This window comes from Olea europaea, unplaced genomic scaffold (assembly GCF_002742605.1).
Source record: "Olea europaea var. sylvestris unplaced genomic scaffold, O_europaea_v1 scaffold2489, whole genome shotgun sequence".
Taxonomy (NCBI): Eukaryota; Viridiplantae; Streptophyta; class Magnoliopsida; order Lamiales; family Oleaceae; genus Olea; species Olea europaea.
In genome coordinates this window covers 71583-91956 of record NW_019243118.1, presented here as the reverse complement: position 1 = coordinate 91956, position 20374 = coordinate 71583, and the positions used below count along the sequence as shown (strand labels likewise).

At 32.7% G+C, this 20374-nt stretch overlaps 1 protein-coding gene across 1 annotated transcript; it reads right to left on the bottom strand.

Moving 5' to 3' along the window:
* Nucleotides 1–10152: 10152 nt before the first annotated feature.
* Nucleotides 10153–12411, bottom strand: LOC111382403 (exocyst complex component EXO70H1-like). Its single transcript, XM_023006370.1, has one exon. The coding sequence runs from the start codon at nucleotides 12239–12241 to the stop codon at nucleotides 10367–10369; it is 1875 nt and encodes a 624-aa protein (XP_022862138.1). The 5' UTR covers nucleotides 12242–12411; the 3' UTR covers nucleotides 10153–10366.
* Nucleotides 12412–20374: the final 7963 nt, after the last annotated feature.

The following is a 20374-nucleotide window of genomic DNA, read 5'->3' as shown; positions in this document are numbered from 1 at the left end:
AATTTTGTAGACAATGATTACTCATGCATTTTATAGCCGTTAGGCATGTTGCCCAATGAACAAGAAATAAGAATAGAATGTTGTCAAAAATGGGGAAAAAAATTTATCCATTTTTATCTTCTTTTATTTTCTTTTAAATATTTTTTTCCTAACTTTTTGCAAAATGGAAATTGAAAAAAGAAAATAATAAAATGAATTTATAGAATGAAGAAACCTATTATATGTATGGAATTTTTGAAATATACATCTCTTTACAACAAATACTAATTATGTGGAATAGTTTTTAATATTCATTTTAAATTTCTTTAATTATTTATGACTAGATATTATAAGCTCATGTTTGGTACTAATTAAAATCTAAATTTTAATCTAAGTCAAAATCAACAATTTATTTTAACAATATATTTTATGAGATCCACAAATTTTTCAACTACACATTTAGTCAATTTTTATTAAAATTTACTAAAAATCTGATTTTAGTAGCTCAAGGGATTCTCTCCATTTTTGCAGTAAAGAACAATTGTGTGTTAGATAATATCACTGGGAAAAAAATCGATCACTTTATCTCGTAGTCAATAATAAATAAAATTAATCAAAATATATTATTATTATTATTATTATTATTATTATTATTATTATTATTATTATTATACATGGATCTTACGCCATAATATTAGAGCAAGTTTGGTCTCAATATTTTTTATTACTTTTTTTCCAAAATTCATTTTAAACAACAGATTTTATGGGCTAAATTGCTTTTTTTTTTTTTTTTTAAATTCACTCTACTAAAAGTTTGAATATTAGCCTAATCAAATGGAGGCTAAATCTCTTTTTCAAAGAATGGCCTCGATAATGTCATACACAAAAGGAGATATGGAACGTATTCTTCACTCAACGATTGGTCAAATCACCTCGAAGCCCCCAACGTAGAAAACTTTCTTCTACTAGCATGTGAAATGTGCTAGAGTAATTTTTACAAGTCTGTGTGTGTTACTATCAAATAATTTCCTACCTTAAATACAAATCAATGTTTCATTTGCACGGTAATATTGTGATCACCATGACTTTGAATAGGTTAACATCTAATTCACGAGAAGCTTTTTTTTTTTTTTGGAAGTTTACGGGCATTAATTGGGGTTTTCAATCATTTAACGTTAATTAGGTGATAATTAATCTTTGTCATAAGACGAGTACAAACATTCTATTGAGTTGGTCAAATTGATGTATAGTGAGTTGAAATAGGATTTTGCTGGATGTACAGAATCATTCCAACAGATGTTTTACAGATCTCTCACATGAATTTGGTCCCACGCGGAACCCTCCTCATTAAAAAATGACCCCAAAAATCCCTACCCAACCCATGTTTGTGTGTGTTCTGTAGGGGGTTCTACAGAACCCCTACTTGGTACCCAAGCATTGTTCATCGAAATAAGTCTCCAAAGTGAACTTCATGAAAAGTTTTAAGTGTCTTTGGTCCCACATTTGCAAATGAGCTAGAATTGGACTATGATTTGAACCCATTTCAGTCCCATTTGGTCATGCTAAAATCAATTCAAGTATAATTAATTTTTATGTCAAATACATTACTTTCCAAATCCTTTCAAATAATAATTTCATATTGTTCCCGAGTTTTCAATCCCAACAATTAGTGTTTGATATTTACGAGTTTTTAGCGTTCAAAATTATCCGAGTCAAGAAGAGTACAAGATTAGTTTGTCAGACAAATATAATATTGAGTTTATTAATTTTGTGGGAGCAATGTATTTTGAGAGACAAATCTCCAATTATTCAGTGCAGAAGCGAAATTTGTTTTAATGAAATTTACAAACCGCAAATCTCGCTTCATCTTCGTAACATTATGTTTTCCTTCTTTTCTTTGTTGATTTTCACACAACAGGCTTTACCAAATTTGTTGTTGAGCTTGTTCAGAGGCACCAAAAAAAATAAAAAAATAATATATATATATACACACGGGTTTTTTATTCGAGTTTGGTTTGAGTTATAATGAGACAGTTTTCCAAAGATACTCCATAAGACCTTACCCCTCTGTTACATTGTTTCTCTATTCTCTCTATGATAATCAAAAATTGAAATACCCCCAAAATCATGACGGTTTGTATTTCCTCTTTTTTGATTTTTTTTTCTTTCCTAAAATAACTAAAAAGGAAAATATTACTAAAAGTCGTCACTTTTCATCTGTTTCAGGAATTTTTTCATTTTTATTTCGAGTCTTTCAAGAATATAAATGCTAAATCTTAAAGCTTAACCTTTTTTTGCCATTAGAAAAAAAAAAAAATTCTTTAATTTTTTGATAATTGGCTCTGATTTCTCTCCCAAAGTTCTATCATTTTATCATTTTTGTTTCATGATAATTTAAATTTTTTTAAATTACAACTATAAAGCTATATTTTCTTAAATTACATGACTTTACATGTGCAAGTCCATGAAAATTTAGAGGTGTGAGTCATTGTAGAATTAGGTTAGGATGAAACGACCCTAGTTCACACGTGGCGCTCCCTCTATGATTGAGGGATCTTTCTCTTCTATCAAGTTGTTTCTTTCTTAAACAGAATTTCTTGTAGAGATTATTCATTTAAATCTTTCTTGATCCCCAAAGCTTTTATGCAGAAATTGATGAGTTGATATGGCAATTTTCTCTTGGAATAGATTCGCCTGAGATGTGCGCCATCAATCATTATTGAAGAATACCGATGGATTTCTAAGGGAAGAGTGCTTTGCAGCAACCCCTCTTTGGATGGTGTTGAGTTTAGGGCAGTGGCGGATCTAGGTGGTAGCAAGTTAGGGCAGCTTCATTGGAGGGAATATATTTTTTTCTTCTTCTGATAATAGATTGAATTTTTAGATTATATATTTGATAATTCATATTAACAACAACCATCTCTGGTAACTTAGCCGATTACCTTCCACTAATTTTTTTATCGGTAAATATAAACTTTCATAGATCAAAATTCATTTACAAGTTCACTGAGCATACCCGGGCAATCAAAGGCCAAGTAATCAATACATGTATACCCAGGTAGACAAACATAAAATGATGTACCAACAATGGTCTAAAAGTGCACTGCTAAAGACTCAAATTGAATTAAAACATACGGATATAAAATAAATATAGCTTTGTATACGTGCATTTTAATCCGTCTAGCAATAGAGTCAACTTGCGGCTTAAGATCTTAGAAATACTTGTATTCGTTGCCATCCAAATGTAGTACACAGTAATTGCAAGTGCTATATGTTTTGCTTTACTTTGTCAACTCTTTTCCTGGGCTTCCTTTTTCATCTACTTTAATGAGCTCAACAAAGTAGACATTTTACACCTTATAGCCAACTAACCACGAATTTGGTCCCAAACATCTTTGCTAACTAAGAATAGATGATGGGCAGTTTCCTCCATTAGTCATCAAAAAGAACGGTTTTGGTCCATTTGAAGATATTGTAATTTGTCTTTTGTTTGCAATTTGGCCCGAACAACTAATCAAAGGATGAAAGCATGATTAAGAGTGATAGATCCGTCCCAAACTGAGGTTGTCCAGACTGCTTTAGCTTCTTTTGCTTGAAGAACTCATAGGCTGCCATTGTGCTAAATCTGCCAGCTTCCGTCCAGCCAAGTAATTTGTCTATACCAGCCTGCACTTCATGTTGTGGCCCAATAATGCTGTCCCTGATTTTCGACAGCTTTTTAAGTAATGAAAAATCATCTTTCTTCACTTTATACTCCCAAATGTCCATACCTCGAAGATGAACCTGATTTATCCATTTAATTCAAAGAGTATCCTTCTTGTTATGAATGTTCCAAAGTGTTTTGGAAAGGAGTGCAACATTCCAAATTTTAATGTTTCTAAAGCTAAGTCCGTCTTCTTGCTTTGGCAAGCAAATTTGATTCCAAGCAACCAACAATTTTTTGGATCCCTATAAGAAACTCCGGCATAGACTAGTGACTTTAGAAGCCACCGTTGTGGGGATGGAAAAGATGGATAACCAAAAATATTCCATTCCCTGTAGAATGGCTCTCATAAATTTCGCTCTACCCGTATATGATAATGAAGAAGTCGACCATGCGTCAATATAAGAAGAAATTTTATTGATGAAAGAGTCATATGAACTTACTTTCAATTTTCCCGTTGTAAGTGGAATGCCCAAGTAGCGAAATGGCATGATACCCTTAGAGAGTTTAGTAAGGGCAAGGATATCTTCCAAATCTCGACCATGAATACCCACGATGTATAGATAAGATTTTCCAACATTTATATTGAGACCCGACATAGCGCCAAAATTTGATAGACAATTCATTAAGATATCAACCGACATTACATCCCCTCTAGCAAAAAGTATCAAATCATTCGCAAAAGCTAAATGTGTAATCCTTAGGTGTGCACATTTCGGATGAAAGTTAAAATCACTATTATCGGTAGCCCCCTTCACCATTCTAGAGAAGTATTCAAGGCATAGAATAAACAAATAAGGAGATAAATGGTCACATTGTCAAAGACCTTTCTTCCCTTTAGTAAAACCATGAAGGCTACCACTAAGAGCAATGGAATAAGATGAAGTTGTAACGCACTCCATAACCCAATCCACAAATGTAGTGGGGAATCCCAACCCCTCAAGCACTTTCATAAGAAAATCCCAATTCACCAAGTCATAGGCCTTCCTTAAGTCAATTTTAAGGAGACATCTAGGAACTACCCTCTAGTGGTTGTATTACCTCAAAAGCTCCTGGGCCAAGTGGATATTCTCGATCATGCTCCTACCCTCCACAAATGCAGCTTGTGCTTGTTCTATAATTGAACCAAGCATAGGCTTCAACTGAGAAGCAAGAATCTTTGTAATGACTTTACAAAAAACATTACAACAAGCAATGAGCCTATAGTCATCAACCGAAGTAGAATGATTAGTCTTCGGTACCAATGCAATGATGTTGTGGCTTTTTGTTTGAATAAAGATCTCGATGCAAAGAATTCTTCAATTGCTCCATAAAATCATTACCAACAATATCCCATGACTTTTTGAAGAAACAAGAGGTCTATCCATTCGGTCCCGGTGATTTGTCATCTCGAACACTAAAAAGAGCATCTTTGATCTCTTGTCTCGTAATGTCCCGGACAAGCAGCATAGCATTTTCCTCCGATAAAATAGGTCCTCTCCTTAAATTTCAGCATTGAAGTGCTGTCCCAAGCTATTTTGCCCCAATAAATCATTATAAAAGTGAATGAAATTCCGTCGCCACCTCTTCTTGGGAAGTAGAATAATTACCATCCATCTTAATTACAGCTATGATAAAGTTTCTTTTAGCATTCCTCTTGACCAAAGAGTAGAAGTATTTGGTGCACTTGTCACTATTCTTTAAGTGCACACACTTTGCTTGTTGATAATAAAAACTATTTTTCGCTTCACACAGTGTTGTGGCTTCTTTCCTCAACCATGAAACTTCACATCTTAGTAGCATATTTGTCGAGTCATCATGTAATTCAACTTGTGCCAATTCCAATTTTTTAGAAGCAAAATCTGCCCTTGAAGAAATATGTGCAAAGTGCTTGTCGTTGAGCTTCTTAAGCATCCCTTTAAGGCTTTGTAATTTCTTACAAAGCGAGTATTATTCTGATCCCAAAAAAATTTGATTCCAACTATTAGATACCACATCATGGAAGTCCTTATAGTTTGTCCACATGTTAAAAAAATTGAAAGGTCGTTTCTTCCGTCCAATATCCTCAAGGATTGAGACAATACAAGGTGAGTGATCAGAGAGGCAACCCGATGGGAGGAAATTAGCAAAAGTGTCATAACTCTCTAGCATCCAAGTTCCATTAACCATGGCTTTATCAAGTAGTAACTGTTGACCTCAAAAAATGTACCTTCAGGTGGCCAATAGATCTCGAAACCTTTCACGTCTAAACAAACTGTATACCTGCACACTAAGACAAACCGTTAGACATACGTGGCCTTCTCCGATGGGGGTGGAGCCTGCCGCGTGTATTCCGACGGTCAAGTCAGTCAGGGAAGAGGTGTATTAAGTGTGGAAGGACATTTAACGTGAGTCCCAATATAAAATAAAGGGGGTTGATTTCAGAGAAAATTGTGAATATAGAGCAAAGTTATAAGGTATCAAAGTCTAAATTTGCATTGCCTTTGAATGACACTCAGTGTGAGCTTTTATAGTATGAGATGACGAGTGTGGATCGTCGGATGAGAAGACACGGCTTCTCATGGCCCTATCTCTAAGACTGCAACTTTCCATCATGGGCATCAATCAATCATAAGACTTAAATGATAATACCAACTTGCTTTTCACAACTTATAGCTTGCAGTAGTCAATTCAACTAAATAGGTTAGTTGCGACGGCGGTGTCAGGGAGTAGTCAAATCAGTCACGTCATTAGATTTGACTTAAGGGATCTTCTACCAATTGATCTTTCTTAGTCTCGTCTCTCCTGCTGTGGCTCTCATATGCCGATTCATACTTGTGGGTTCGACTGTTGTGAGATTGGATAGAGAATGGGTTCGATCATAAGGGGTTTGTCCACAGGGGTTCAGCTCATGGGTCCATCTGCCACATGGCACGAGAATTTGTCGTTGTTGGAAAAGGTATAATAGTAACATCGGCACCATTGCATTTCTCGTCAAACTTGAGCACATTATTGAAGTCTCCTATAACCAACCATGGCAATGAGCAATTGAGACCAAACTCCTCAATATTATTCCATAGTGACCTACAAGTCACAATGATATGGAATGCATAAACAAAACGAACAAGGAAGGTAAGTGAAAATACCTTGCAAGCGATTGAGCAATGGATAACTTGCGATGTGGTCTCCAATACTTCCAAGTCAACTTTCATAACATTCCACAAAACCAAAATCTGGCCAGCTCGATGATGGTAAAAATTGTGAACATATGAGAATCCACCAAATTTATTCCTCATAATTCGGATCAATTTCGACTCTTTCAATTTTATTTCCAAAATACCCATAATGTCAGTATCATGTCATTTCATGAAATCTTTAACCCCGTTGTGTTTTAGGGGAGGGTTAAAGCCCCTTGTGTTTTCATTCCGAATTTTGAAACAAGGGATATGCCCTTCTTCTTGTCTTTCATACCTGTAACTTTTCCTTGCTCCTCAAGCTTCCCTTTAAGTTTACCATTGCTAGTAACTTTAGTGGTTGCATCATGCATATTTGGAACACATTCAGCCCCCCGTATTAGCCTCACAATCCTTTTTCCATCACCCGTATAGGAGTAATTCTAGTCGGCTTTTTCACCTGTTACATTGATGACTTCAACGAAAAGAACATCATTTTGGATAACCTGCTATCCCATTAACATCAGCATGCTATATCATACCCATTTCAACTGAAAAGTCACCATCCTTGTCTTCCATCACGTTCAACAATAGAAGTTTGGACCGAAATTCTCCCAGTAATCTGCCCATTTTCCTGAGCCGGAATCTGCTTAGTAGAAGCTTCAACATCCTGAATTTGGTTGTTGGCATGTTTTTTGAAGTTGCATAAAGCTGCCTTGTGTCCGAACATCTTACAATTACCACAAAATTTTGGCTTATACTCCAAGACCACTTGTTGAATTCTATCTTTACCTGTGGTAGAGTCATTTCCATGGATTGAACCAAGTTTTTGAATGCATCAATCTCCACTAAAATGCAAGCTTAAGCTAATCTCTCCTTGCTCGACGTGAGTTTATCCGTGGATATTGGATTACCAATCTTTGAAGCAATTTTCGTCAACGCTCTAGGGTTCCAACAAGCCAAAGGAAGACTCAGTAATTTAATCCATACTGGCATGGTGCTATAATTTTCATCATCAAATTCAAAGCACGATGGCATATTCTTCAACAACAACGGCCTACCAAATACAAGGTCTGGGCCTTCATGTAACACTTTCACTCTAGAAAGCCTATTTGAAGATCAACCATCCATTCTTATGAACAAAATATTGATAAGGATGTATCACACATTTGTAGCAATGCCTTTTTGCCTGAATTCTTCCGACAAAGTATCCAACGTCATCCACATCACTCACAGTCCGAATTCGACCCTTGGATTCGCCCCTGGTCTAGGGGTGCAGTTTTTCTATCATGTCATGATGATGTTGACGTCTTTTATAAATTGACATTTGCCTCTATCTAATAGGTTATTGGATTAAGGTGTTGATCTGACTAGTCTGGATTAGGGGCAAATTCAGGACCGAACTAACAAAATTTTCAAGCTAGACTGATATATAAAAAAAATAAAAGTAAAATTACAAAATAATAATAATAATTCACAGCAACAAGAACAGTCTAGCCCAGCCCACCTACAACCGCGCACTGGTCTAAAATCTTCAACAATGGGCTCTTTAGACATTAGCGGATTTAGGGGGACTAGGTTGTGCTATAGCCCGTTCCCCCAACCTAATTCATAATTAAAAGTAAAAAAATTGGCATATTAGCCCATCCTAAAATTTTTTCTAGATCCGTCCATATGACTTTAGACCAAGTTAAGGAGAAACCTCAAACTTATATGACGTAAATTTTAAATCAACAATAGGAGGAATCATCAAATCTTAGCAATCAGTTCATTGGGTGGTTGTTCAAAGAGCTTAGAGGCTAGAGCCATATGATTTAAGAATGGACTTCATCTTTCTTCTATTCTGTTCTATTCTATTCTCCTTTGCAAGTAGCCATTAGGTAGGTCTTCTGTCATTTCCCATACAATTTTTCCAAACCACGCCATTTTCAATATTGAGAACTGAAAGTCAGCTGGTTATTGTCAACGTTACAACATCATCGCTTATTTTCCAAAGTATCTATGGAATATTTGAGAGTGATTTTTCACCTCCAAAAAATTAATTTTTTACTAATATTTCACCATTTCAATCATAAATTTTTACTTTTTCTCACTTTTCTCCTAACGATCAAAAAATCAATTCTCAAAATTCTTACTGAACAAAGTCATAATTAATTAATTATAGCTTGATTACTTATCACGCAATCTTCTTGCATAATTTGTGGCTCCTTTTCCTTCACGTCACCTTTTTTGTCCTACTTTTCTTGTCACTTGAATGTTGTGGTTTTTATTTGCCATTCAATAGTCGGTATTTTTAGTCACACATTCTTTCATAAAATAATATTACACATAAATTAAAAAATTTTCATTCTTTTTCATTGACACATTCTCTAAAAACATTACTTTAAAAATTATAATACCAAATAATGAGGGCCAAATGGGGGCATAATTTATGAGAATTTGAGGAAAAATATATTTTGAAATAATGATGTTTTGGGGAATATTGTATGATTAAAAAATAAGAAAAATTTTGAGTTTACACATAATATTATTTTATTGAAAAATGTGTAGTTGAAAATGAGTTTGGAAAAAATGTATTTTGTAAAAAGTAGAGTCCAAACAGGAACTTATTATGGGGAGTTGTTGGAAATAAAGTCATGTTTGCTGTAGCTTAAATAATTGTTCATATGATTTAACCTTATGATTATTGCAATATAACAAGAGAAACGTCACAAATGCATTGTTGAAATAATAATAATAATAATAATAATAATAATAATAATAATAATAATAATAATAATAATAATAAATGTTAATTGCATCTTTGTATGAGCGGGGGTGGATTCTAGATTTTTGGTAGAGAGAGCTGATATTTAAAAGAAAAATGTAAGAAAAATAATAACAATTCAATAATTTTATTTAAATATAAACTATTATTACCCACAAATAAAGCTTCATTTAAATATAAAACCACCCACCAATAATATCAAAAAATTTCATGAAAAAGGTTCAAATTTTAAACTCATGATTTTCATTTTTATTGTAAAAAAGATTGCCATGATTTTATTCATGATGATTTTTTTTTTTTTTTGGTATTATCCTTCTACTAATTTGATTGCATAACTATAAAAAGTGATGATTTTCTTTACAATTTTTCAACCCAAATCAAAACTCTAACACAATTGTTAACCATTCATCACTCTATAATAAAATAATAATTAAAAAAAAACCATTGACAATAACAAAAAGGGCAATAAAAAGGCCTAGAAATGGATATGGGTCTGTAGCCTGATGGTATCAAACATTATTTACAAGTGCCATTAATTGATTAAGGTAAAGATAGGAAAACTCCTAACATTTAAAATGTTTTTATCATTTGTATGTTACATAAGAACGAAGTTACAGTACCAGGGTCCACAGACTCCTCACAACACAAGGGACTGGACATTTTTGAGATATTTTTTTAGTGAGATGGATTCAACGTCATGTGAGAAGCCTTGTACAAGTCCTGTGAAATGGGACCTGTAGACTTAGCTTTATTCGTTACATAAACTTGTGCTATTGCACTAGTGCACTACATAGTATTATTAGACGCAAAGAACAAATCCGACAAACGATGCCCAACATCCTCGGGGGCAAATCTGACCACAGACGTCGAATTTCTCTCCCTTTGCATTGATACACCGTGAGCATTGTAAAATGCTCGATAACCTCTAAAAATCTTTCTGGCTAACCTCACTTTTATATCATCTCGGAGCTTTTTATCAAGTACGACGCACACAGATTGCTTTCGATACACCTGGTCAAACAATGAATTAAATTTCTTGAAAATTTCCTTGACTTGTTCTCTCGTATGCAGGGCCGTTGGATCCTCCGGCAGAGAGCTGGTGACGAGGCTCCATCCCAACCGCTCATAGCTTGCCGCGAACTGTTGGACCATAGAATCGTGTTTCGACAGCCAGTCATCACCGAGGAGGTATTTCATATTTGATGTTCGGACCTTTACGACAACGTATTGGAGATTGTTGGCTAGAAACAGGTAAGAGAGAGACACGTCTTTATAATATTTCGCTTTGACGTCGAGTTTGCAGAGGAGAACCAAAATAAGCTGTGCCATATGTCGAGTAACTGGTGGTGCCGGAGATTCCACGGAATCGGTAAATCCAAGATATGATTCCAGTGCTGAATTATTCGCCGGCGGTGGTGAATCAGCTAGTATATCGGAGAGAATATTGCTATAATCCGATAGAACCGACAAATAATTCATCACGTCGATCGTCAGATTATGAATTCCGGCACCAGCTACTAGAGATTTAGAAGTATCCTTTACGATATCCGATTCAAAGACATACAATGCGGTCCGTACATACTCGCCGAGCCTGACGAGTGACGTCAGAGCCTGAGATTTGATGATGGCCGTTGAACTGAAGGAGAATATGGAATCGATTTCTGGCCAGCGATCGGATATACCGGTGTACATTTCCAGAATACGGTACACTTTATCCGATGATTTTTTGCTGTTTTTGGCCACATTTTCTGGAAATCCGAACAAAATCATGGCTCCTTCTTTTGTAATTTCGTTAAAACACGACTCTCTGATCGAATCTGAAGAAGCAAACACATGATCACAGAGGATTTTTTCTCCATTGAATAGAGTCTTTACTGCAGTTATCACGGCATTGAGCCAGTTATTGATTCTCGATTCCAGAGCATTCCAATCCATTTTATGAATCTGGGAAGCACTGAATTTTTCCACTCCAAGCTTGAAAATACCCTCGTCCACTATCGATTTTCGAATAACTGTATATATTTTCAAACATTCTTTGGCATAGCCACAAGAAATCATGAAATCTGCAATCAATTTTAAATCTGCCATTGCAATACTAGAACCGTCTTCTACTTCTGTCATGGACTCGTTCACAATCTTGATATCATCATCATCTTCCTCATCATAAACTGATATGCTCGACTGTATCGAGGTTCTGGAGGATCGAGTGGAAACCGATTCAGGATCCAAATGAGCTCGATTCATGGACAAAATCTGATAAAACTCCTTCTGAAGTCTTTTCATGGCAATTTGCATCAGATTTTGAGCTCGGACTATTTTTTCTGAGCTGGAGTTTCCGGTGATGAAAAGTTGCATGGCATTTTGCAGATTTTTCACCCACTGGATGAAATCTATTGCTTCATTTCGATTACCATAAAATAAAGAAGTTACCTTTGCAAAGGTGGTGGTTTCTGGGTTCCATTTCATGATTATGGGTTCAGCCATTTCCAAAGTCCGATTCATTACCGACTCTGAAAAACTCGGCCTAGAAGGCGGCAATCCAAATCTTGATGGCAAAGGAAAATGAGATACAGAAGGAGAAGGAGTAGGCGAAGGAGAAGGAGAAGGAGAAGTAGATACTTTCGATGAAAACAACAAACACCTCATCTCTTTTCTCGGCATTTCTGTTAGATAATTTCGGGTAAAGATTGTGAATTTGAAATTAATGCAGTTTCGAGGAGTATGTATGGTATATTTATAGAGAAGATGGAGGGGTGAGGCCGGAGTTGAAATTAGCTTTTGATGTTGAAGGGTGTGACTTGTAAGAGGCGGCGGAATAGTTGGACTTTTGAGAGTAGCGCAAACTTGGCCCTTGATCTGAATTTTAAAAATTCAGATCAAGGCGCGACCTAAAATTCAGATCAAGGATCGAGGTGGCGCAACCTCGACCTTGTCCACAAACCCTGTCCATTGCCCCCCGTCCCTTTAGCATTCATGACAAATCAAACCTATGTTTTGACGTTGGACGCTCAGAGGTGGGAGATATTTTTTTCTATCATCATTACTAATAAATTACGAGAATTCTCCTCTTTTTCGTTTCTCACGGCTTCCTTGGAACATTACGTCCATTCTCACTTCAATTTTATTTTGTTTTACTTTAGGGATTATAATATCAATATAATTTTTACGTTACACTACATTTTAATTGCAGTTAAATTTTTTAATATTTGTTCGTTATAGCAATTGTTTTTTTTTTATTGAATTCTTATTTTAAACCTTTCATTATTAGTACATCTCGTCCTTTATGATAATTTATATTAAAATATTTTGTTTTCATACTTTTAAATAAGGGAAAAAACATCTTTTTGGACTTAATTTTTTTTTTAAATATGATAAAAAAACAAGTTTTATATGTTATTTCACCAGACTTAGCCCCTATTTGGCCCCCATTAATTTTAATTCTATTATATTTCATTTTTCTCTCTCTTATTTTCAACCACACAATTTTTTATAAAATGATATTACATGAAAATCGAAAATTTTTCTTTCTTTTTCAACTACACATTTTTCAAAAAAAATATTATTTCACCCATTTTCATTTCCCAAAAATGGGGGCCAAACGGGGGCTATAAATTGTTATCTAATATTAAATGTATTAACTAATGAGAAGTTTTGAGTATAAGAATGCCATGAAAAATTATTAGAGATATAAATGCTATAATGATTAAAGATTGACAACCTTAAGTATAATCAAAATTTGGTGCAAGAAATAAAAATTGTAGTGTAAATATAATCATCCTTACTTTAATTGTATTTTTGGACCTTAAAGATATATGAATTATTATTTATGTGGTCTAGTACACTAACCTAATGAATAGATGAGATGATTATTCATTTAAGGGTGCGTTTGATTGTAAGCATGAAATTTGTATAGAAATAAAATAAATTCTAGACAATTTAATTGTCTAGAACTTACTTGCATGAAATTTGTCAATTTAATATGTTTGATCGATTTAATTTTCAATTTAGAAAATAATATACTTGTCCATTTTTTATTGGTAGGTAAATGAGAGAGAGAAAAAGAGAGAGAGTGAATTCCTTAAAAAATAAAATCTTACTCTCCCTAAAGAAAATATTTTCCTTGATTTTGAGGAAAATATGATTACATGATCAAAAGTAGGAAAATATTTTTCATGAAAAAAATGTCAATTAAACAGTACAAAAGTAGGAAAAAACACATTTTTCATGAAAAATATTAGCAATCAAACGCACCCTTAACAAGAATCCAATGTGCTTTTGTAAAATTAGAAACTAGATTTTATAAAAATATATTTTATATGTAGATTATTTATTTTGTAATTTTTCAATGTAAAATTTAGCCCTTAACAAATAATAGATAATTATTAATTACGACAAAAAAAAGAAACCTTTTGATGTGAGACTCTTTGTCCAGTTTCATATACAATAACCCGTAGTCTTCAATCTGTAAGGCTACCTCCAACGCTGCACCAAATTTTGCATCATTTTGCAACAAATCTTGCATCAAACTAAAATTTATCTCCAACCATTACACCAAAAGTTACCCCAAAAGAACAGTTTTTAACCATTTTCTTCCCCTTTTTTATTCTTTATAACTTATTTATTCGAAATATTATTTATTTAATTATTTTATAAATACATAAATTTCTAAATAAATAATTACGTTAAATTAAAGAAAAGATTAAATTCATTAATAAATATAAAAAATATAGTAAAATTAATAAAAATACTACAACGACGAAAATATGAAATCATGCCATCAGAAAATAGTACAATGTATTTCAAATTTGGATAGACAATATTACGAAGTTGCAAAATTTTTGCAATTTAATTCTCGGAATTCATATATCCTTCCCACAAATGATCAATTAATGCATTTCGAGGCGCAATATGAGCTTCTTTATCATTGATTTGTCTATCATGGGCAAAGAATTCTTGAAAATGCCAATTTTCTTCTTCAACCAACACAACTTCTGGACTTGGCGCTTCCATCCATTCTTGAACTAGTGCATTAACATTACGTTCGTCCTCGATAATCATGTTATGAATTATTATGCATGCAGTCATGATATCATGTAATACTCGTTTTTCCCAAAACCTTGCAGGTCCTTTCATTATTACAAACTTCTGTTGTAGAACACCAAATGCACGTTCAACATCTTTTCTACACGCTTCTTGTTTCAGTGCAAATAATTTTTTTTGGGACCACGCGGCTCATGAATTGTTTTGACAATGGTAGACTATTTTGGGTATATACTATCAGCTAGATAGTAACCCACGTTATATTGTCTTCATTGAATGATGTATTGAGTTGGAGGAGCAATACCTTGAGCGAGTTTGAGAAAAGATGAGATCTCGTCAAAACGCTTATATCATTGTTCGAACTAGGAAGTCCAAAATATGCATGACATATCCAAATATCATAATCACCTACAGTTTCGAGGATAATAGTTTGGGATCCTCTACGACTTGTATATTGTTTGCCCATGCAGTTGGACAATTTTTTCATTTCCAATGCATACAATCTAGATTACCCAACATCCTAGGAAAATCACGTTGTTTATTAACATGGAGTAGTCTCTCAATGTCATTCACAGTAGGTGGTCTTAGATATTGCTCGGCAAATATTTCGACAAAAGCACGACAAAATCTTTTCAAACTTTTAATGACGGTAGATTCACCTATTTTAATATACTCATCGGTAGCATCTGTTGACACGACGTATGCCAACATCCGAAACACTTCCATTACCTTTTGATGACTAGACAATCCAAGTCTACCTACCCCATCTCATTTCTGCACAAAATAGTTGTCATGACCTTCAACCGCTGTTAATATTTGACCAAATAAACCTCGAGACATTCGAAATCGTAGATGAAACATATGTTCATCGGAATGTGGGCTTTCAGCAAAGTAATCGTTGAAGAGATATTCATCATCAATTTGTCGATCACGGTCGATGGTTCTACGACCTTGAATGACGATGAATTTGAATCAAACACATAAGAGGGACCTTTAATATTGAAATTCATTTTTTAGTAGTATGTTTGTGGGATGAGGATTGCTCAACCTCCTCAATACTACCTTTTACTATTGTTGAATACCTAGTCTACCATTAGATATGATATCTAGGTAAATTCATCTCCGTCATTGGATTGGATTACATAAAGATCTCAACCGCTCAATCCATATATAATATCTAATATCTAGGCAAATTCATCTCTGTCGTTTGATTAGATTACGTAAAGATCTCAACTGTTCAATCCATATATAATAGCAAGTCTCATAGTACACTATTGAAAATAGGATATCGAGGCAAATTCATCTCCGTCGTTGGATTGGATTACGTAAAGATCTCAACCGTTCAATCCATATATAATATCAAATCTCATAGTACACTATTGAAGATAGGATCTCTAGGCAAATTCATCTCCATCATTGGATTGGATTACGTCAAGATTTCAACCGTTCGATCCATATATAATCAAATCTTATCCTACCTATCCTTTTGTCTATAAATTAGCTTACCATTACCTTCAATTTCTCAAACTTCCCAAGTTAATATCATCTACCCTTCTCAATAAACTCCCCTCAAAAATAAGTTCTGCTCCACGATCTTCTTCATATTCAGATGAAGAAGATGTACACTTATGTCAAGTCTATCTTGATATCTCCTAAGATCCAATGGTAGGTATATATTAATCAAGGGACCAATTCTGGTCCCCGAGTGGAGAATGGATACAAGACCACACTTCCTTCATTTATCACTCTTATTCGGCCGAAAAAGATCTTTAATGAAGCGAATGCGAGTTATTAACGCCACCATTAACAAAATGCAAGGATGTGTTCGGCAAGTGGAACTTCTAAAACCAAGTGGTGCATCAGAAAAAAAAAATTGTTAGTATTACTCGTAATGTATGCTTCCAAATGTTAAATTTCTGTTAGATTAATGTTACATTGTCTTTGTTTTGTAGATATTTCGAGTCAAATTGCTATTATCTGAAAACCTAAATTACAAAAATTCATTTAAATTTGATCATGTCTGACCTATGTTTAAAGATGCCAAAAAACTTGGAGATGACGTTAACACGACCAAAGCAATCTGCCATAGGCAAGGCCGTGTTAACATTGTATCGTCACAACCATATTCGTCATCGGAGGACCACACGTCAACGCATTCAAGATCTCCTAGATTGTCCTCATTTTTTCTTAATATAAACGAAAACAATGTTGACGATACTTCTACTCAACGATTCATAAGGATAAAAAAAAAACAAAAGGAAAAATGAAGAAGAATGTACAAAATTACTTACATCTATTCAACAACAAAATTGACAAATTCTCAAAATTATGAAAAAAGATAATGGGGAAAGACAACAGAATTATGAAATTCAAAAAGAAAATTGGTAATGACAGAATATTGTGAGGAAAATAAAATTTTGTTAAAAAATTTGAGTTCGATAACAGATCCACACGTACATTTGTTCTTGCAAAACAAACAAGTAAGAATTTGCCAGAAGAGATTTCAACAACAAGTGATCTAAAAGTTCATCTGTTCATTTGGAGATTATTTTGACGATTCTAGAGGATCTGGAAGTGATCTTCTAGATTACTAAACTATGCATTTTTTTATGTATCGTTTTGTTTAACTAAAATTAGATTATTGTATGTATGTTGTTATTTAATATATTTCGTATTAACTTTAATAAATAATCATGTTTGTTATTTTTAAATTTTTTTCTTCTTTTAATTAATTTATTAATTATTATTTCTTACATTTAAAATTTATTTTAAATGTAAATAATAATAATAATAATAATAATAATTTTTTGTATTAAAAAAATTAGCACAAATGAAACAGATACTCTTAACAAATTTATTTAGAAAAAAGATAAAAAAAGAGAAAAGAGACTTTATACACTTTGTACCATTTTGGTGCAAAATGGTGCAAAGTTTGGTGTTACATTGGAATAACTTTGCATCAAAAAATGGTGCAATGGTGTTAACATTGAAGTTGTCCTAATAAAATATTAGTTGATGTAAGCATATTCCTAGTTAGAAAAATCTGTTTTTCCATTTGTACATAAATGACTTCACAAAAATTATACACAACACTCATAAAAGATAAATCCCATGTGAATAAAATAGTAAAAATAAAAAAAAATGCAAGCGCTCAATGTCATTATTGTTTTGTAAACAATGTTTTCTACAGTAACACATGAATTAAAAATTGTGAGCCTTTGAAAAGCAACTGACAGAACTGAGTCCGTCATGGAAATTTTACTTATTTGCCCTTCAATCTCTCTCCTAATTTCAATTGGTAAGGGCAAATTGGAACGATATATATCGTAAAATTATTAAACAATTTTTTCTTGCTGACATGAATACATTGATGATGCAGATGTGGACCCCATTATACTGTTGCAAAAAATAAATTGGATGAATTTTAGGGCGTCAAACAGATGTAGTTTAACTTAACATCTGCCTTATTTGACTTGCCCCCATGCTATTATTGTTTGCCACTTTTAATCATTTTATTTAAATTTTTACTACTCGTATTTTTATTTTTTTTTTTCGTGTGTGTGTGTGTGTGTGTATATATATATATATATATATATATATATATATATATATATATATATAATGAATTACATATATGACATGAAAGGAAAATATTGGATGAAAAAGTGGATTGTATTTTAAACTAATGAATAGTAAAGTGCAATGTAATATTATATAATTCATTATATAAATCTTTATGTATATGTAGTAAGATATTCATTTATTATTTTATACTAAATATTTATTACAATAATTAAATGATTAAAATAAAAAAATATAAGTTAATAGGTGCAACTGATATTACCAATTGAAAATAAATTATTTCTAGAACTATCTTCGATTGGTGATCTTTGCACGGAAAATTAAAAGAAAATTATCGATAAATATGAGATTAGTTGAAAATGTGTAGTTAAAAAATAAGGAAAAATTTTTGATCTGCGTGTAATTTATTTTAATGAAAAATGTGTTGTTGAAAATAGGGCTGGACATGATCTGGTTTGGTTCGGTTCTAAAGAAAATCGAACCGGAATCGAAATTTAGGTATTTAGTAAGTGAAAACGTCGAGTTCAAATTTAATTATGAAACTGTTTAGGTTTGGTTCCATTCGGTTCCCAAGTTCCATATTATAATTAATTTTTTTAATATTACAAAACTACATTAATTCAACTAACGATATGTTCAATTTTAACTTTTACAAAATAACGTAGTACAATCTTAAATATTTTTTACGTCTCTCTTTGTTGAGTTTTTCATAGATTTGATTATTAAAATCACAGGAAGAAGAAGATAGTGAGCTAAAAGAGGCATTTTCGAGTTTCAATTTGATTTCTCCAGAATAGTAGAACGGCACTATGGTAGAATAACGTATTTGGATAAAATTTAAGTCAATTTGATGAAATTGGTTTTGAACTGAAAATTAGAAATAGGAAGAATTATATTTTTGGATTTGAGCTAAATCAATTAGTTAGCAAATTTATTTAGAAAAAATAAAATAATTTGGCTTATTTAAAATAAATTAATTAAAAATTTAGGGAAATTCGATTATTGATCTAGAACCAAGAACTGTACCAAACCCATCGGTTCTCGATTCAGATACTCATTAGGATATTTAACTTATAAAGAACCGCTCGATTCGGTTCGAGAGTTTTGTCAAGCTCTAGTTGAAAATGAATCATATAGAAAAAATAATGGGAAAAAATGGTGCTCAAACAGAGACTTATTTATTTCAGGTGATTTATTTATTTATTTATTTATTTATTATCTCATAAGCTAATACTTGTGCTGTCATTGTGTATGTGCTCGGATATTTATTATTTTGCATATTTAAATTATCAGTTTTTTTGCAAAATTCTTTTGACTTTACACTTCTAAAATTTTGTCCTATATATTTTCAAAAATACAAGTTATTATCACTCAATTTTGACAGTGTTTGAAAATTCTTTAAAAGTGTGTTTGATTGTAAGCATGAAATTTGTATGGAAAGAAAATAAATTTTAGGCAATTTAATTGTCTATAATTTATTTACATGAAAATTATCAATTAAATGTGTTTGATTAATTTAATTTTTTACTTAGAAAATATTATACATGTTCATTTTATTATTGATGAGTAGATGAAAGAGAGTGGATAGATGAGAGAGAGAAAGAGAGAGTAAATTCTCTGAAAAATAAAATCTTACTCTTCTAAAGAAAATATTTTCCTTAATTTTGAAGAAAATATAGTCATGTGACCAAAAGTAGGGAAATATTTTCCATGAAAAAATCAATCAGACACTACAAAAGTAGGAGTTTTGGTAAAAAAACACATTTTTCATGAAAAATATTGACAATCAAACACACTCTAAGAATCCATTTGATTACAAGAATGAAATTTGGGTAGAAAAAATGAATTCCAAGGTATTGAATTGCCTATAATTTTTTTTTTTGGGAATTGTCAATTAAATGTGTTTGATTGGTATAATTTTTCATCTGAAAATGTTGAAATTTTCTATCTTTTGATATTCGTTCGGTTTTATTTTTCATGAAAATTGCAGTTGAATGAGTATAATTTGTTACAATTGGGGATAGAATTTGTTCCAATTGTCAAAAAAAGTTTTTATTTTATTTTTTTATTTTTTTTGAAGAAGAGATGTTTGAAAACCAATTCCTTAAAAATCAAGAAAAAGGGGTCACATGGAGGGTTGGGTGGAAAACCAATTCCATGAAAAATTTTGTC

What these genes read in the sequence shown, in the direction of transcription:
- LOC111382403 (XM_023006370.1), bottom strand. Translation starts at nt 12,241, where the DNA reads ATGCCGAGAAAAGAGATGAGGTGTTTGTTGTTTTCATCGAAAGTATCT.